Source organism: Spermophilus citellus (assembly GCF_964194105.1).
Source record: "Spermophilus citellus genome assembly, chromosome: 15".
Taxonomy (NCBI): domain Eukaryota; kingdom Metazoa; phylum Chordata; class Mammalia; order Rodentia; family Sciuridae; genus Spermophilus; species Spermophilus citellus.
The window spans coordinates 72830127-72849275 of record NC_138195.1 but is presented as its reverse complement, the minus strand read 5'-3'; the positions used below and the strand labels follow the sequence as shown (position 1 = coordinate 72849275).

Sequence of the window (19149 nt, the reverse complement as noted above, 5' to 3'; positions counted from 1 at the left end):
AAAGGCCAGAGGGCCGGAGCTCTCAAGGAATTGGCCAGGTCATTGTTCTCCGTGGTGACTAGCCCAGGGTGGGGCCTAGCCCTGGAGACCGAGTTTCTCCTGCATGTCAGGTGTCTACAGTGTCCACTTAAAGGGTTCCTCTGGATCAGTCTGCAGTTTCCCGATAGAGGAACTGGGTGTGGGATTCCCGCTGCCTGCCCCCATCTGGGAGGGGTCACCTCAGCATAAAGCTACTCCAGGTGGGAAAACCTTCCTAAGTAAGGCCCTGGCAGGTGTCACAGGGCAGGGCTGCCAGGCTAGGCCTGGAGGAACATGCCAAAGGGTCTCTACCATCTCCTGCTTCCACCACGCTCACTGCCTCACTCCCTGAAAGAGCCTGCTGCCCTTTCACCAGGTGACTGTAAGAAGAGGCCAGGTGTGGCTGCCAGCCCCAAAACAGCGGCCCCACGTGGGCACAGGTGCAGCCACTTCCTTAGTTCAAGGCCAGGTAACTTAGTGAAACTTACTGAGTCTTTCTCCAAAGAGAGGCCAGGAGGGTGGAAGAAAAAGGCTAGCAGAGGTCAGCTTGGGAGTCTAGAATCATCTTCCTGGAGGCTGGAAGAAGTGGCTGCTCTGGTCCGGGTGGCTGTAGTCATTAATGAAGAGCTTAATAATGCCCATAGCTGCCATTTGTATTCTTAGTTTCACAGATGAGGAAACTGAGAAAGGTTAAGGCAGTTTCCTGAGGCCACAGAGCAGAGAAGTGGCAGTAGTAGAATTCAAACTCAGCTCTTTGGCTCCTATACATCACTCTGCCAGTTTCCTCATCGGCCAGGCTGCTTGCTGCAAACTCAGTTCTGCCCTGGATACAAACTGGACCTGGTGCCTATAGTGCTGACAAGATAATTCTCAGAGAGCAAAGCAGCTGTGGTGATGCCTGGACCTGTTGGCACCTGGACATTTATCAAGGAAGGCTTCCTGGAGGAGGTGGGCTGCAGCCAGGACTTTATAGGATGAGCTGGATATGGAGAGGAGAGAGGAGACGGCAGGAGTTTTGTGCTGGGGAACCAAGTGAGCCAGAGGACAGAAGCCAGACTGAGAGTGGTCCCAGGGCCTCAAGGGAATCCCCCCAGGATGTATACCCCCAACCTCGTTGCCCTCCATGATTTGCTGACATGAAGTACAACTGCTGGAAACAGCAAGCCGTGCTGGGGGATAGACCTCCATTCTTCCAAAACCCTAAGAGAAGCCTGGAAGCTCTGCAGAGTAAGGTACCTGCAGATGGGACAAGTCAGGGCACCCTAATTATTCCCCTTTACTGCTAGAAGACCCTCACTGCTTCTGTGGGGCTGAGAATCCAGATCTCTATCTGGCCCCTGGATTTTACAACACAAGCTTCCTCATGTAAGGCGGAGGGCTGATCACAGTAACATTATTCCATGAGAACCTTGAAGAGTAAAGGGATGTATGTCAAGTTTAGCACCTGACACAGAGTGCCCTCCCCTGTGTTTGGTTGTAATACACAGACACAGACCTGGCTTTGTTCCCATGTTCCGATACGCCCCCCAACAGGTGTGCACATGTACATCACTCACCTCCATAGACTCAAATACGAGCCCTGGTCCACACCCACACCCAGCACACAGAGACTAGAAAAGACAGCTAGGCCCCTACACATATTGGGGGTGATCCTGGGAACCCCACAGGCCTGTAGCTAGTACTTGAGCCCTCTCGGATAGTTGAGCCACACCCAGGAGTTCAGGTTGTCGTGGTTCCTCACTGGAACAGCAGTGACTTCGGTGCAGTGACGAACGTCTGAGCTGCTGGCATGTGGGACAGGCTTGTCAGCAGCCGTGGGTGGGAGCCGGCCCAGGGAGTCTTTCCAGGAAGCCCAGCCATGTGACTCATGCCCAGAATCCCAGAAGGTCTTTGTGGAACCAGGGTGGGCACCATGTTCACCCACCTAGGCCATGTTTAAGCCTGTCCGTCTTGGCTCAGCAGAGATGCCCACAGCCAAGCCCACGGCAGTCTCTTTTCTATAGCCATTGTCTCCTCCTCAGAGTCTGATTCAGGAGGAGCCTGAGTCAGAAGCCACCCAGCACACTCTGCAAGTGTTGGGCTGGAGTGGAACCTAGTCCAGTGTTCTCAGGCAAGATTGTCTGGGGCATCAGGCTGGCGGGGGGGTGACAGTGTTAGCCCCAGGTCCTAGGGCCACAGCAGAATAGGATCCTAAGTTACTGTCCTGGGGAGAGATGTTCATAATCAATAGACAATGTGCCTAGTTGTCCCAGAAGCTTCGAGAACAACAGAGATGTTAGAAAGGCTAGGATTCAGACAGCAGAGCACATCCATGGGACATCCAGAGACAGTGTCAAGTACCAATTGTGGTGATGCTTTGCCTACTGGGCACCTCTGTCATCCATTCAGCCCCTCATAAGTCCTTATCCAGTCCTCCCATGTGCTGAGGCCTATGCAGCAGAGGTAGGAGGAGGAACTGGCCTGCTCTGCCTTGCCCTGTCCTGCCCTGCCCTGGGAGTGCCCCTGGTGCTCATAGGTGCAGATCAACCCTCCACCCGCGTCCCTGGCTCCTGGGAATGGGAAAGAGCAGCATGTATATGGAAGGGCTCCCAGGAATGGAATAAGGGGGAGAAGACATGATGCTTCCAACAGAGAAAAGACCTGAGTCCTAGGATCATAGGGCACTTGAGACAAAGAGAAAGGCCCATGCAAGAGTGCAGCAGCTCTGGGACTTGCTTCCCAACTTTTCAGGATACAGACCAGTTGGATGAGACTGATGAATAAAATCCCCCCAGGAAAGCAGAGGTTCCAGGACTCACAGTCACAGGCAGAGGGAACGTTGTCTCCCTTCTGCATCCATGGAAGGGGGGTTGCCTCCTTCTGCTGAGGATTACTTTGGGTCCCAAGTTCTAGAAGCAGAGAGAAGGTTTAGAAGACAGCCAGCCACGAGACCACCAAGACAGCTGCTTATCTGGGACCTTAGATTCACACAAGAAAAGGGAAGAAATAGTCTCCCAGTGTGGATGAACAGGGAGAAGGGGGGTTGTTTGAGAGCATGGTATTGGTAGGGACACCTTGGTGTAGAAAAAGAGGTTGGTCATGAAGTGATCTTGGCAAGTCCCTAACCAGAGGCGTGCTCCTGAGCTATGCTGTTCCTCAAAGCACATCTCATTTCATCCAATGACAATAAAATCCCTGGCCCCTGCCCAAGTCTGTTCTGGGGAAACCCTCTCTCTGGAAGAAGGGCTCCCATCTGAAGCCAGGCCTTCCAGGCACTTCCTTGGCCACTGGACACGGCTTGGCTTAGAGGGTAGGTCTTTGGAGGTCTGCTTGGAAGGATCTGGATGAGATGGGAGAGCCACAACTGTGCTCTTGGAATTAGACCCTGGTCCTGGGAAGTCATGTGTAAGCCTTGGCTTTCAAGAGCCTCTGAAAGTGACCAAAGTTGGTGACTGCTCTTTGGGGGTCTTGGGGATCATCCTGGTGAGCAGGATTTGGGGCAGTGGCACCTTGCCTGGAGTGGCTTGGAGGATTCAGTGCCCACCTGCTGAGGTCTATGGTGACAGATGACTTTTGTTCTTCAGACTGGGCTCATGTGATGCTTGGCGATTGTGATGGTGATTAGTGAGGGCTTTCTCTATTCAAATGACTGAGACCCAGCTCCAGGTCAACTCATCAATTGCCCTCTTCCGTGGACCTCCAGGTCAATGAACAGTTCCTTGGCTTATTGAATGAGGAAGTCCAGCAGGCTGGTCTAGTTTTGGTACACCAGACTCCCAGGTAGAAGATGTCCTCAGGACTAGCTTGTCCTCCTTCTCATGACAAACCTGCTGCTTTATTGACTTGGCTCTCCGGCCTTCTATCACAGTGTTTGGAGAGACGACAAACCAATCGAGATGGCTGGCCAACTGGGTGGGATGGCACATGCCTGTAATTACATTAGCTCCGGAGGCTGAGGCAGGAGGATCATTTGTTCAAAGCCAGCCTCAGTAAAAGTGAAGAACCCTTTCTCTAAATAAAATATAAAAAAGAGCTGGGCATGTGGCTCAGTGGTTGAGCGCCCCTTGGTTCAAGCTATGGAAAAAAGAGAGACAGACCCGGTTGGCCAGCTGCGCCCACTTCAGTGGTTAAGGAGGCAAGGTCAAGTGATGCCAACCCAGTGAGAGGGAGGAACCTTGCTCCATGACCTTCAGCCAGGGTCGTAGAGGAACTGCTGGGACTGGGGCTTCCTGGCAGAGACTGATGGGATTCCTGAGAGTGCTACCCTAGAGACTCAGAGGCAGATATCCCACCCAGGGTCCCCTGAAAAGGCAACACCCTCTGGCTGCTTTGGGGCCCAATCAGCCACAGCTTCTGAGCATCCAAGCCATTGTGGCCTGGGCTTCCAGAGGATGGGTGGTGCTGCTCCAAGCAGCCCTCCCTCGCCTAATAGGGTCAAAATGTGCAGATGGCTGTGGGTAAGACAAAGGTGGCCACTCCCATCCCATTCAAGCAAGACACAGCTCTTTACCAACCTGAATTGTGCCAAGAAGGGAGTTCCACGTGCACCCAAAGCCTTGGGTCAGAGTGCCTAAAGTGCCCCCCCCCAATCTGGCTGCTCCTGCTTTCCTCTGCCTCCTGCTGCCCAACACTGCAAAGAGTGGACAAAGACCTCCTTGGACATCATTCTGGAGACAGATCCTCTAGCACTTCTTGAGCAGCTTGTGGGACTCAAGGTCTTCCTGATTCAAAAGACGTGGACAATAAAACCCTTCCCACCATGTCAATGAATGGTGGTCCTGTCAGCCTTCCTCCCTCAGAGTGTCAGGTTGGCCTCTTTTGTTAACCTATATGTTGGGCAGGGGCTCCCCAGGGCCAAGGACCACCTCTTCTAGCGTGGTCTGGACCCCAAAGTGAGCATTCATCTCCCTTTAGCAGGTTCTGAGGGTGCTTAACACACAATCTGAGCTATCAGCTCCCAGGAGTATCAGCTTCCTGGAACCAGTCACTTCACCAGAAGTTGAGTGAGTGCAAGTGTCTGGTACCCTTATAACCATCCTCAGACCCAAAGTTGGGAAATGCCAGTGGATGTTAGTGGAGTGTTCCACTAGACTCTGAACTGCCTTGTGGCTGCTGCCCTGGCCCCAAGAGTAGATGCCAGTACCTGCCTGTCCCCACAAGTTGCTCAATGACTTCAGCTGTTCCCTCTAAGAAGTTAAGCCTCACCAGGCACAATAGCACACATCTGTAATCCCAGTGACTGGAGGCTGGGGCAGGAGGATTGCAGGTTTAAGGCCAGCCTGAACAACTTACAAAGACCCTGTTTCAGAATAAAAAAATGAGGGCTGGGAATATTGCTCAGTGGTAAAGCATCTCAGTGGTAAATCTCCAATACAGTTAAAAAAAAAAAAAAAAAAAAAAAAAAGCCTCCTTTTTTCCTTGAACCAGAAAACCATCAGCCTGCAGATCACATCCTCTTCTGGATCCTGTTGATAGGCCTGGTGCAGGAAGTCTCAGGGCCTGTGGGGCAGTGTTTAAATGAAATGCCCCCCCTGGTCCTGCAGCAGTGGCACAGAATAGGGTTTAGGGCCCACATGCTCAGGGACCAGTCAAGGCTCACAGTCTCTCTGCCACAGTTCCTCATCACCTACGTACCTGTTTGCAAAGTGAGCATAGCAAGAGGTGGCTTGGGCATGGGCAGTCCAAATGAACCATCTTGGGAGATGGGAGTTTGGAGCCAGAGCAAGAAGGAAAGGAAGTTATTCCTATGGTTTCAGTTCTTCCAGCAGCAGGAGTGTGTCCCCAGTTCTTCCTGACTGAACGTTTGTGACTTGGTGGGCCAGGCTGCTTTTCTCAGGCTTATATGGATTATGTCAAGGGAAGGCCTTGGTCACTGGGGTTGGCCAGGCCTGAGGTGGAAGATGGGCCCAGGGAGCAGAGGGCAGGACCTAGGTTTTTTAGGTAGGTACCCTACTGCTCCCTGTCTTTCATCCCAGGCAGAGATAGACTCTCTGTGGCTCATGCTAGGTGGCCAACAGGGGCCCTGGGTCATAGTATTTGACCCAGCTGAGGCCTCTGAACCAAATAGGCCTAGGCTCAAATGCCCTCTGCTGCCCGCCCTTTCTGGAGAGTTCTGTACTCTGCTTGCAGCTCTGCAAAGCCCATTGAGGCCCAGGTCTATTTGGCTCAGAGGCCCTTCTGGGGTCTCAGTTTCATCCTCTGTAGAGAGGGCTGGTTTAGTTCTCTGAGCTGTTGGCTCCTTAGGACCAGGATGCCAGAAATAACCCGCCCAGCCTTCATGTGTGGCTGCAGTTGTCAGGGGTCACCTGAGGCTATATCACTCATTTACTGTGATTGAAATGGCCACACCATCCAAGAGCAGCTGGGAGTGGCACTGAGGTGACAGTACTGCTGACCTGTGCTAGAAAGGTGTGAGGCGGTCTGCCTCTCTGCCTCTGAAAGCAGAGGAGGCACCAACCTCCACCCTTCTCATGGTCATAGTGGGTTGAAAGACCCTGAGTCTTCTGTGCAGGGACAGAGCTCACTTGGCCTTTCCTGCAAGGTACATTTCTCATGTAGGACATCATTATTTCTATTTGGTCTTTGGATTTTTTTTTTCTTCATCAAATGTATAGGAATGGATGGCAGTTTGTTTGGTCATCTCAGGGAGTGTGTAGGTCTTTTCTTCCTTAGGTGAAACCCAGGCCCCTCAAGGCTGGCCAAGGGAAAGGCCTTTGCCTGGTGCCCAGGCCATCTGGCCCTGTGCCCTGCCCTCTGGCCACTCCTTCCCTCTGCATCCCTGCCCCCAACCCACCTCCACCACCCTGAGAAGGTTCTCATGGCCTGTTCTTTCTTGTCCCCTCTACAGGATGGTGGTTTGTTAGCACCTCCGAGGAGCAGGGCTGGGTCCCTGCCACCTACCTAGAGGCCCAGAATGGGACCCGGGATGACTCAGACATCAACACCTCCAAGACCGGGGAAGGTAAGGGCTTGCAGGTTCTTGGGAGGGAGCATAGAGGTTGGCACACATGGCCAGCTGCCTCTGGGGTCAGCCCCTACCGGAGACGGGAGGCTCTTCTCCCTAAAACCACCTGAACCACTGAAGTAAGTGGGGCCACACCCAAGCCCCTTCCACTGTATAGAAACCAGCCCACAAGTGCACCTCCCCAGGCCTGTTCTGGCTGGCCCCACATGGGGCAGAGAACACAGGGGAAATTCCCTTGGTGTGTGGACCCCAGGCTTTGGCAACTTTGGGACAGAGACTGGGAAGAATAGTCTTAGAGCTAGAAACCCCCAGAAAACTCCCTGTCTATATAAGCCCTGGACACCTCTCAAGGACCCCACAAAGACTTGGCCTATGGTCCCAGTCCCACGCTGGGCTTCCTGCAACAAGGATGACCACAAGAGACTGGGTGTGTATGTGTGTGTCCTGCCTGGGTGGCCACCAGCCTGGCCCATGGCACAGGCTCAGGCAGGTCCGTGAACCATTTCCCAGATCCCAGAGGAGGCTCAGGCCTCTCACTCGGCCTCTCTGATTAGCTCTGGCTCCTTGAGGTTTTTCTGGGTCTTTCTTCTTGCATTTCAAGGAGCCTGCCTCTGCCCCCAGGCCATCGCTGGCCTTGGCAGCCTGACTGTGGACTCTGTATTCCCCAGAGTGGGTTGCCTGCCGAAGGCCAGGACTTTTGAGCCATCCCCAGTTCCCTGCTGCCTGCTCCTAGAGCCTTCCAAACCTCCCGTGGCCTGGAAACGGCCAGTCTTTCCTTAACCAACTGTGGGAATGATCCAGAAGGATGTGTCTGAGAGCCAGAGGGATTAGGCCTGCCACCCGTGGCTCAGCCACTTCTAGGCCTGCTCCTCCCGCGCCCACCTCCCTGCTGCCCAGGCCAAAATAAGCAGCTCCCCCAGCACCAGCCCCTTGTTCCTTCCATCCCTAAATGTCAGTTAGTCGGTTGGCGGTTGGGCCCCACCCTTCTTCCTGTGTCACACTGATCAGAGCTTGGCCTTTTCAATGCATAGCCACCTTGGACAGGTCTCAGGGAATAGGCCCCATCAGGGAGGGTGCGAGTTTCAGGCTGAGCTACTCCCTGAGCCGAGGGACTGAGCCTGCATCCTCCCCCACTGGTCCTCTGGAGCAGTGGAAGGCCTTGGCCTTGAGGTGGTCTGTCTAGTTTGTGCTCCGCAGTCCCCACTTCCTACCTAGTTCTGCATCCTGGGAGGCATGCCACTGCCTCTCGATAACAATGGCTCACAGGGGCCCAGGTGGTAGATCAGAGGCTTTCGTTGCCCTTGCCACCACCCTGGGAGGACACTGTTGCTGTTCTGCATCTCTTCAGGTTTGGGCCCTCTTGGGCCTCACTGTTGTGCCACATGCCTCTCAGTGAAACATATGCTCCTTGGCAGGGAGGCTACTCTAGGCCCAACTCCAGGAGAGTGTGTGGTTAAGAAGGCTGCACCAGCAAGGGCAGAGTCGGGGTGTATATGGTGGAGTAAGTAAAAGCCCAGGTGGGAAGGAGCCTGGCGGGCCTGGGAGCATGATGCCAGCCTGGCCGGAATAAGGCACAGGTGCTTCGCATAGAATAGGCGGTGGCAGTTTGTTGAGGATTTTGATCTTGATAGAGTAAGAATCAGACAGCAATCAGTGCAAGTCTGCGTTCAGGGGTGTGTGTGTGTGTACATGTGCACCCAGAGTGCCCCTTTTCTACTTGCTTCTGGTAGGACCTGTGTGCCAACACCTGGCCACACATAGACAGCTATGGATTCCACCATCACATCTCGGGCATACCTTGCCGGAACCACAGAAGGGCTCAGGGCTGGGTATTCCAAGCCCCAGGCCCAGCCACTGTGGTGTGTCCACAGCTCTGCAGCTGGGTGGTAGACGTGTAACTTAGCACCCCTGGACCTTTGCTTCCCCACTTGTGTGATGGGGCTTGTGCTGACGACACAAGGCTTCTGTGAGGCTTGAGTGAGATGATCTGTGAGTGGTTTAGACTGGGCCTGGCTTGCCGGGAGTAAATGTCAGCTACCATAAAAGTGGCCCCAAGTCCAGACATCAGCTAAGCCCCTCTGCCACCCAGAGAGGCCCCACTCCCTCACGCCACCCCATCTGAAAAACCTTACACAGGACCTGATTAATGTCCCCAGTGCTCCTTAAGACCTTGCTTGGCCCCTGCCAGACCAGGAGGTGTCACCCTATGACAGGTGAGGAAACAGAGGCTTAGAGAGGGATGGAAGGCCTCACAGAGTGTCACAGGTGGTGGAGTCTGAATTGGAATCCACACCTCCTCGCCTTTTCCCCAGACCTCTACTTATACAAGGCAGGTCAGATTCCTCCCAGGGAGAGCAAATGCATCCCAGAAGGCCTTGCAGGGGTTTGGGCAGTTTTTCTTTCATTCTAACCACTGGCCTCCCTCCCTCCCCTGGCCCCAGGCAACCTGACAGCCTCCTTCTGCAGTGCAGGAGGTAGGGCCAGCTAGCACCCAGGAGTCCTGGTTCAGTGTCCAATCCCCTTGGGAGTACCATAGGAAGGTAGGGGCATCTAGAACTTGGACCTGAGCACAGGGGTGCATGGGGGCTCAAAACCCAGCCTTAATAACTAGAGGACCGGTGCACAGTCTGCGAAGAGAGCAGCCCTGGCAGAGGGATCTCAAGCAGTGAGAAACTGGGGAAACTCAGTCTCTGTTGTCAAAGACCCAAATGGATGACATGAAGGAGCAGAGCCAGGGCTGCGGCATTTGTCCCTGTGCATTTCATTCAGCAAACTTTTCCTAGGCCAGAGGTGCTGTGTGAGGCTCTGGGAATGCAGAGACAATAGGCAAAGTCCTGTCTGGTGCTCTAGCGCACTCCTGTAATCCCAGCAGCTCTGAAGGCTGAGGCAGGAGGATACGAGTTCAAACCAGCTTCATCAGCTTGGCAAGGCCCTAAGCAACTTGATGGGACCCTGTCTCAAAGTAAAAAAATAAAAAGAGCTGGGGCTGTAGCTCAGTGGTTGAATGCCCCTGGGTTCAATCCCTAGTACCAAAAAAAAAAAAAAAAAAAAAAAAAGGCAAAGTTGTCATCCTCAATAGACACCATCTAATGGGACAAGTGCGAAAGCAACGACATAAGCCGGAAAGTGCGAAGCCTGCCAGGAAGGGACCCCAGTCTCTCCTAGGCACACTCATCCCTCTCAACATGCTGCGGGGCCCATGATGGCAAGCTCACAATCATACTTCTTGATGTCAACCCAGGTGCTTTTGGACACAAGCCCTCTGAATCAGCCTTCCCAGGAAACAGCGATCCATCGCTGCAGCTGAGGGGCTGCCTCTCAAGGACTGGTGTAAGGGACTCTTTTTGGTACTGAGTTTGGACCCACGGGCACTTTACCACTGAATTACATCCCAGCTCTTCTGCTTTTTAAAATTTTTTTTTTTTTTATTTTAAGACATGGTTTGCTAAAGTTGCTGAGGTCCTCCTGTCTCAGCCTTCCCAGTCACTGGGATTCCAGACATGCACCACCATGCCTGGCCAGGATCCTAAAATCTGTAGTTCTCTCCATGGCTCTGGGGCATAAGCTGAGAGGTTTGGGTTTGGTTGCATTTTTTCCCCACATGCCAACAATATCATCTGTCAGATCTACCCTCATCCAGCTAGGTTTGACCCTGGGCTCAGACTAGGTAATGATGACCTGGAAGCGTGCTTGGACCTCCCGCCCTCTGTCCCTTCCTCCTCCCCTCCCCCATCCCATCTCATCCTCATCTCCATTCTCTCCATTGGTTCGTGTTGGCCGCATGCTCCATCTCCATCTCCCACACCAGTGTCCAAGAGACGCAAGGCCCATCTGCGGCGCCTGGATCGCCGGTGGACCCTGGGCGGGATGGTCAACAGGCAGCACAGCCGAGGTGACTGCGGGCACACGCCTCTCTTCCCCCCACTGCTGCTGTCTCTCACTAACGCCTGCTCCTTCCCACCCTCTGCCCTCTGCCCTCTTCCTGTGGCCTCCTGACTTACCATATGTACAGGACAAACTTTCCTCTCACTTGCTGCAACTGGGAGTGGGGAAGGGGCCATGCTTGGGAATTGGGGCAGCACTAAGGGTGGTGCTGGTTTGCTGGTGTCCTGGGAATGGGGGTCGTGGGACTTCAGACACGGTTATAGGTCCCCAAGAAAGGAACAAGTCTTGAGGGACCAGGGGGATCTCAGTCCCTATAAGGCACCCCACTTCTCCATCCTTCATTGTCTCCTGCTGAGAAAGGCTCCATTGGCTAAGCCGTCCTTGTGGCTGCTTGGAAACTGAGTGCAAAGAAGGGCCAGCCCACAAGCCTCCCCCTTCGTCCAGCTCCACTAGAAAGGTGCGGAAGGCAGGCACAGCCTGGAACCAGGGCACAGCCCCGACCAGTGGAGTACGGGGTTAGACCCCACCAACAGCAGCAGACTGGGGTTTTAGGAGGGGCTAAAGCAAGAGGATTCCAGGGAGGCTCCTCACCTGGCCGTGGGCTGATGAGGAAGGGAGACATTTGCTCTGTCGGAGTTTTCCCAACACCAGGAGCTGGGGAGGTGAGGGAAGAAGGTACACGCCTTTGGACACCCCCTAACCATCTGCAGAGCCCCCGACTGGTGGAGGGCCAGTTTCTCCTGCCCCACGGAGAGCAGAGAGTGTGCTCCTCGGGGTGAGGACACAGCTGAGAGCAGCTTGTTACCCCTGAGAGGGGCATATAATGAGCACTGGCCTTTTGGGAACACAGGGATGCCGCAGCTCATACTCCCACCCTCAAAGCTTATTTCCAGAAGACAGTGGGAGCATGTTTGAGTGTCTGCCCCAAGCCTGAGGCAGCAGGAAGTCTGGACTCTTGGGTGGCCACAGCCTGTGGTTGGCTCAGCATCAGGCTCAGAACACTGGTCATGAGGAACCCAGCTTGTCCCCAGGGAGGAACATGGGCTGGAGCCTGGGGGCAGATGTAGGACAGAGGGCTGAGTTGTAAAAACAGCACCAGGCCAAATGTAAAGCAAAGGCCACCTTCAACCTGGAGGGAGGAACAGCAGTGCAGGGAAGCAACCCCAGCCATGGTGGCAAAAGAGAGTGGAATGGGGACCTGGAATCATAGGGACGAAGGTTTGGCCTGCCCCACACTCTACACACTAAGCCCCGAACATGACTGACTCCACAGACACGCAGCTGGTGCAGTACACACCCTGCACGGCTCCCATGGCCACAGTATGGCTGCAGTACCTTGTCACATCTAACCCTTCCTTCCCGTCACAGCTCCCCATCAACAGTCCATCACAGGGCACAAATATAATTCCAATTATGCAGCCACACATAGACCATGCCACAAGTACATTATTTAGTCATCAAGGCTTTGTACACACAACTAACAGTCGATCACATCATCACATTCAGCAGCACCCACAAGTCCACATACACATAACCCCCATACCAAGGGTACACAGGCATTGTAGTCACAGCTATTCACAGGATGATGCACGTGGACACAATTACACAACCAAATGAATACTTCCGTATCACCCATACATAGCAAATACCCAACCCCCCATAAGAGGCCAAGAGACCTAGCCAGCATAATTTCAGCCTTGCTCTGTTAAAGCAGGCAGCCAAGAGAGGCCTGCAGAGAGCTTGCTGGGGACAGCACTGCAAACAGCAGAGTGGGTGGGAGCAGGGTGGAGAGGGGGACATCGAAGAACTAGACAAGAGAAAGCAGTGCTTCCCCGGGGCCCCGCTCCACTCCCCGTCCCCACAGCCAGCCAGGCCGTTGGAATCAAAGGCCTCTCTCTCACAGAGGGGTGAGGGAGTTGTGGGGGCCGGGAGGAGAGCTGGAGAGACTGCTGACAGAGGGGAAAGTGTTTGGAAAGAGGAGGCCTCTGTGGTTTGGAAACTGCAGGACTTCCAGCCCCTGCCTCCCAAACCAGAACAGTCTGTCCACCTCCCCCTGCCCATTCACCCTGCCAGCCGCCTGGCCAGCCCTTACCAGGACAGGAGTGCCCCCGTCCCTACATGGCACAATCCCAGTGCCCAGGTTCTGGCACTTCCCAGAGCCCTGAGAGGTCCCTGAGCTCACAGTCTCCCACCCCTCAGCTGCTTCCTAGGGACCAGCTCTTCCTGGCCTGCCGAACCACTCAGGACCCACTGAGGCCGATTCTATCCATCTGTGTATTCTGTTGTCTGGACATCCCCAGGGTGGGGTTTGTGGCCAGGTCCATAAGAGTATCTGTCTCCACTTGTCCCTCAGTCACCTGTGAGTTGGGAGGACCGCGTGACACATGTCCACATGGAGGCAGTCCATGCCTCTTCCGTCTGAGCCAACCAGGACAGAAAGCCATTCCCCATGGAGACAAGTGGGAAGAGTTGGTCTGACTGCCTGGCCCCTCCAGGGACAAGGAACCTGAATTCTCCCTCAGTGTCCTGCCCAGCGACCAGGGCAGGGTGAGCCTCACTGGTAGCCAGTGGTCTTACAAGGAGCACATAAACTCCGGGGGGACATGTCACAGCCCAGAACCCCTAAGAACAGGGCCTTTTGCAGGACCCACTCAGTTTTGCTGGCAGAACTGATATCTGGTTCTGTCCCCCTTCCTATCCCAGGAGGTCAGAGAAGACAGGAGCTTCCATGGCCTGCGGATGCTTGTCTGCCACAGGCACCCTAAGAGGTTGCAGCAGCAGGGCCTGGCTGCTCCAGAAGACAAGCCCACACTACATGGTCAAGGCCCTGTACTTGGTGGTGGGGCAGGGCAAGGCTTCTCTGATCTTCCCCGCAAGAACTATCATTTTTCTCTGCAAAAAGTTACCTTGCCTAGGAAAACTTTAATGATGGCTTCCTGCTCAAACCGCAGGCTTTTAAAAATAGCCCTGCCGAACAAAGACAAAATATGAAGCGCAGGCCTCACCTCCCTCAGACCTCAGACCCTGGATTCCCCGGCCTGGTGCTGCCCCTCAGGCCGCTGCCTGGGCCAGGGTTTACCGTGCCCCACTGGAAAATGGAGCAGGACCAGAAGCAGACAGGAGAGCGAAGGTTGGCCCAGAGAGTGGGGAGCTGCTCCAAGGCCCGAGTCAGAGTCTGTCTGGGCAGGTTCTCAGGCGGGCTTGGCAGCAGTTCGTGGGGGGAGGGTCTGGGGTGGAATCTGAAGCCCCCTGGAGCAGGGCCCTCCCTGAGTCGGGGCTGAAGAAGACCTACAGTTGTGGAGAGCATGCTGAGGAGTGGCACAGCCTCCCGTGGGTTGTCACCCACCCTTTGCTTTTTGGCAGGCTTTCAGATTAGGCCAGTGGCCCATCGGTTCCATCCTTCAGCCTGGCAGGACAGCCGCCTCCACCCCAAAGGGAGTCACTATCTTGGCCCAGCACAGGGCTGCAGACAGGAACCCTGATAATCCAGGGGAGAATGAACAGATGGCCCTCCTGCAGCAGGGAGCTGGGGTGGCAGCTGTCCCCCTCCCCCACAGCCGCTAGAGGCCCAGGCAGGCTGCCTGAGGGTCCAGCCAAGGAGTCCAGGGGGTGGTTGTCACAGCTGGGAGCCAGGAGGGGCAGGCTCTTAGAGGCCAGCTCCTGCTATTTCAAGCTCTCTGCAGGCTGCCCACTCAAGCCACTGCCCCGCCCAGCCTGGCCTTCCTCCTCAGGGAGCGGCCCACAGCCCCCTGCTCCTGCTGCACCAGCACAGTTCCACCTCTGGAGCACCCAGGCCCCCGAGGACTTTCCAAGGGCATTGCCAGATCATCAGTTTTTTCTCCTCTGCTGTCCCTTGTTCTCCCAGTGAGGCTGGGTGGGAAGTGTGAGCCTTGAGCTGTCTGTCCTCTAGGCAGAATCTCACCTAGGAGCCAGGGTGTCCTCCCTAGCCAACTGTGAGTCTACCTGGTCTTGCCAGGGACAGGAGGAGTGGACCCAGCAGACCTAGAGCAAACACCTCCCTGGAAACCTGAACAAAGGCTGTAGGGGGAGCATGGGGCCTCCGTAGGAGGGAGACTGAAGGGGGCCAAGGGGATGCCTGGCATCCCAGTCTCCCCACACCTGTCCCCTCAAGCTCTTCCTGAGGTTCCCCAAGGTGCCTTTCTGTTGCCTTGGGAAAACCTTGAGCAAGACCCTGAAGTCACATCCATGAGAGTAGCGTAGACATGAATGAGCAGTGATCTTGCGGACGGCCACACAAACCCAGGAACTGTGGAGAATGTGGGGCACTGGCTGTGGGGCACCTGGCAGCTCCACACCTGCCACAAGACCTTTATCTTAACAAAACACAGCCACTCCCATAGGACTTGCATTCCATGGAACTCTCCTGGGGACATTACATGACCTGCTGTCAGTCGAGGGCCAGGTGCTTAGTGAAGGCTTCACCAAGGAGGTGCCCCTGGAGCTGTCTGAGGCTTAGAATGAGGAAGGATTTAAGGGACTGAGGTGGGAGCAGGGCCAGGAGAGGGCATTTGGGACACAGATGGAAACTGGCACATTTGTGGAAGGGGTATCCTGAGGGTCCTGAAGGCACCAGGGGACATCCAGCATTGGTCTCGAGACTTTCTGACAAGCACTTTCCTTCTAACTCTGCCTTTAGCCCAGGGAGCTTCTGGGGCCCTCTTAACTCCAGGCTCAGCATCCTGCTTGCCATTATTAGGCTGGGAGAGCTGGCTTTGCTGAACAACCTGGGACATGGCTGGCTTTGGCACACACTGGGTGCGGCAGTAACCCCCGCCCCCGTGACCTTTCCACTGCTACTCCTGAGGCCTGGTCCCTCCCTTCCCTGGAGAAGCCAGAGCTGACCCAGAGCACCTTGGCAAGCAGCTAAGCAAGGCCAAGCCTGGGCAGGAGGGGACAAGAAGCAGGGCCTGCACCTCAACCTCAAATAATCTTGCTCTCTTACTCCCACTGCCCACTCACAGAAGAGAAGTATGTCACCGTTCAACCTTATGTCAGCCAAAGCAAGGACGAGATTGGCTTTGAGAAGGGTGTCACCGTGGAGGTGATCCGGAAGAATTTGGAGGGCTGGTGGTATATCAGGTAGGACCCTTGACAGAGCCACAAGATGCCTCTGGCCCATCTGGCCCCTCCCAGATGCCTCTGGCCCATCTGTCCTGGGCCCACAGAACTGGGTGCAAAGTAGCTATGGCCATCCGCTGGTGGGTACATACTGACAGCAGCCCCGTACCAACTGTGCACATCTGGAAAGCTCAACCAGGGAGCGCTGGTCTTGCAGAGTGTCTCCGGGGGCAGGAAAGCAAGGCTGAGCACAGCCAGCACAGTGCAGGGCCCACAGGCCATGGTGCAGTTCTTTCCCGCTCATCTGCCAAGCGTTCAGTACATCTGAATTTGGTTTTCTGCGTCCAGCCTTGGCTGCCTGGTCTGATCCACAGTTAGAGCAGTTTGGAGCACTGGTGTCCCCAGGCCCTACTGAATTCCCATCAGACAGCCTCTGCTGCCATGGCTCACCACCCAGGGCTCCAGATGTGAGCCTGTGACGTCCATGTCCCTGGCCTGTGAGGGCTGTTCCACTTTGCAGGACTGTCATGAGACTAGAGTGGAAGAAAGGTCTGAGCCCAAGCCCAGTTTGGGCTATCAGAGGTTCCTCCTTCCCCTGCCCCCTCCCTCTCCCAGAACCTAATCCCACTTCTCAGTTGAGAAATCCATTTGGGGTATAGGTCAGGGAGTGGGGGGGAAGGCAGTCTCCTGACCCACTGGAAGTAAACAGAACCCTGTGGCTTCACTCAGCATTACCAGACCAAGACGTGCCCTTTAGCCCCCTCTGCCCTCCAAGGCACTTGCTCTCAGGAGACACTGTTGATTCCTTTGGAGAAGTTCAGCCATGGGGACTTGACCCAGCTTTTCCTCTGCTGCCACCTGGCTGGGGGAGACTGCCCCCTATCTGTGGGCTCTGGGAATTGCCACTTCAACCCAGCGCACCCAGCAACCCCAGACCCTGCACCGGCAGGATGTGTACTGAGTGGTCTCTCCCAGAGAGGCTAGGGTTGTGCTATGGCACCCCTGTGACCAGGGCAATGTGAGCACTCACAGGACAGTTGCTCAGAACATGGCAGGACATGGTGGTGTTAAAAGTTAGTCTATGCTGAGCTGAAGGACTGGATGAAGGCCACTGGCTACACAGAATCCAAACCTTAGTGTGACTTGGTAGGAGGTTCTCTCCCCTCATGGTCCTTGCCCTGTTGTATATCAGTCAGGAGTAATGAAATGTCCCTTTTTGTCCTGCTAGGTGGGATGAACAGTACCTGGGTGTGTGTTGCCCATGGTCATTGCCCCTGGCTTTTATGTTTAGGAGCAGAAACTAAAGCCAAGCCAAAGACTTAGCAGCCAGGAGCCTGAAGTGGAAAGGCCAGCAGATGTCTTGGCAGGCTGGTGGTCTCATTCACTTGCCTGGAAGTGACCTACAAGGTTGCTTTCTATTTTGCTTTGTTTTGCTTCATTTTTTGGTTTTCTAAAATGACCAGCAAAGTTACTCTGAGCTACTTCTAATCAACTCTTGTTCCCATGGCCTAGTCCTTGTCCCCATTAGCCAGTGGGAGTTCCAGCTGAGAACACCGTGCCATAACAGTTCCACCTTAAGAAAGCTGCCAGACACCCCCTTAAGTATGCCATTTCCCAACATTCCAGGCTCTGTGTTGATCCTCATTTCCTGTCTTTTTTTCTCCTCCCCCACCTACACACACACACACACACACACACACACACACACACACCCCTCTGCTGCCTGCCCTGCTCAGAGCTGGGAAATGGCTGTGAGAGAAAGGGGCTCAGACACAGCCACTCCTGGTGCCCTTGCATTTCCCTGCCTGGAACCTGGATTTATCTAAATAACATACAAACTCTGAAATGGGGGCACTTGGGGCTGTAAGCAGGCCTTGCTTTGCTTTTCTTTGCCTTGGCCTTTGGCTAATAGGAAGCTTAGGCACTTTCACTAGTTGCTTCTCTCCACCTTTGAAAGTCACCGTTACACCTGAGAGCCATCACAGCCCCAACTTCCATCTTTCATTCATTGATGTCTGCTTTCCAAGCCCAGACAGATGAGCTTGGGACAACCTGTGCACATTACTGTTATGGACGGAAGGAGCCTCCTCCTTCCTGTGTTCTCCAGCAAATCTCCATGTTCCTTCTCCCACCTAATGAGTTCCTAAGAAAAGAGGGTGAGAGGAGGGCTGTTAGACATCTGGCCTGGAAGAACTATTCCAAAGAGCCAGATGTGTCCCAGGGAGCAGACAGGGACATTGCAACTCAGGCTTGGGGGCACTGGCCAGCAATTGCCAGTCCAGGAAGCGAGTCCCCAGTGGATTTGGGTGAAGACTCAACACCACGGGGAAAAGGGGAAAAGCTTGTTTTTAAGAAGTCATCAAATCACCAGAATGAAGTCAGCCCTGTCATTTGTCTTTTGCTTTTGTTTATGAGCTTTTGGGTTTGTTTGGCTGTGTTTTTGTTTTGCCATACCAATGGTTTTAATTTTACCAGTCATGTGCTTTATTCTTGTCATTTATGGTTTCTACTTTTGGAGCCCCATTTAGAAAGTCTTTCTCAAACCTCCAAATTATGTAAATATTTTTTATTTTTGCCCCCTGTATGGCCAGATTCTTTCTTACTTATTTTTCCTAATTGAATAATGCATTGTCCTCAAATCACTTATTGAATAATCCATCCTACTGATTTGAAATGTTGCCGTTAGCCTGTTCACGGACTTACTCTGTGAACTTCACCCATGTGCTATCCCTGCGTAGTACCCACACCCTCCCCAGTCAGTCAGTCTTCTTTACACACCTCTTCAGTATGTCTATCCTTATAGATACACTTTAACAGCTACTCTGTTCCTACATCTTGCAGAAAAGTAAAATTGAGCTCCAGAAAACAGACTTTTCCAAGGTCCCATAGACCAGAACTCTCACCCTGTGATACCTCTTTCCTCTTTAATAATCCTTTTCTTTCCTGTGGGGCATTTAACTCCATACACCACTTTCTCATCCCTTATCTTCCATTTCTTATCTCTAGGGTTACCCTCAAATGATTGTGGAATAACATTCTCAATTGTGAATAGCTATTGTGAAGTCCACCTTTGGGCACCCACCACTGGAGAACTCTAATCTCAAGGTCCCATGTTTATTTTACCTGACACTTTGCAGGGAATGAGAGCCCATGCCAAGAGGGACCAGGTAAAGCAAAGGGAGTTAGAGGAAAGAAGCTGTTCTCTGAGCATCTTTCCCAGCAAG

The 19149-nt window shown here is 54.0% G+C and overlaps 1 protein-coding gene across 3 annotated transcripts in view; it reads left to right on the top strand.

The window, feature by feature from the left end:
• The window catches only part of SH3PXD2A (SH3 and PX domains 2A), a 228236-nt gene that overhangs the window by 191259 nt on the left and 17828 nt on the right, over positions 1 to 19149 (top strand). For all 3 annotated transcript variants that reach the window (XM_081267955.1, XM_081267954.1, XM_081267956.1), the window contains 3 exons: positions 6845 to 6958; positions 10770 to 10853; positions 15829 to 15946. In XM_081267955.1, coding sequence (XP_081124081.1) covers positions 6845 to 6958; positions 10770 to 10853; positions 15829 to 15946 — 316 coding nt within the window. The remainder of the gene's footprint in view (positions 1 to 6844; positions 6959 to 10769; positions 10854 to 15828; positions 15947 to 19149) is intronic.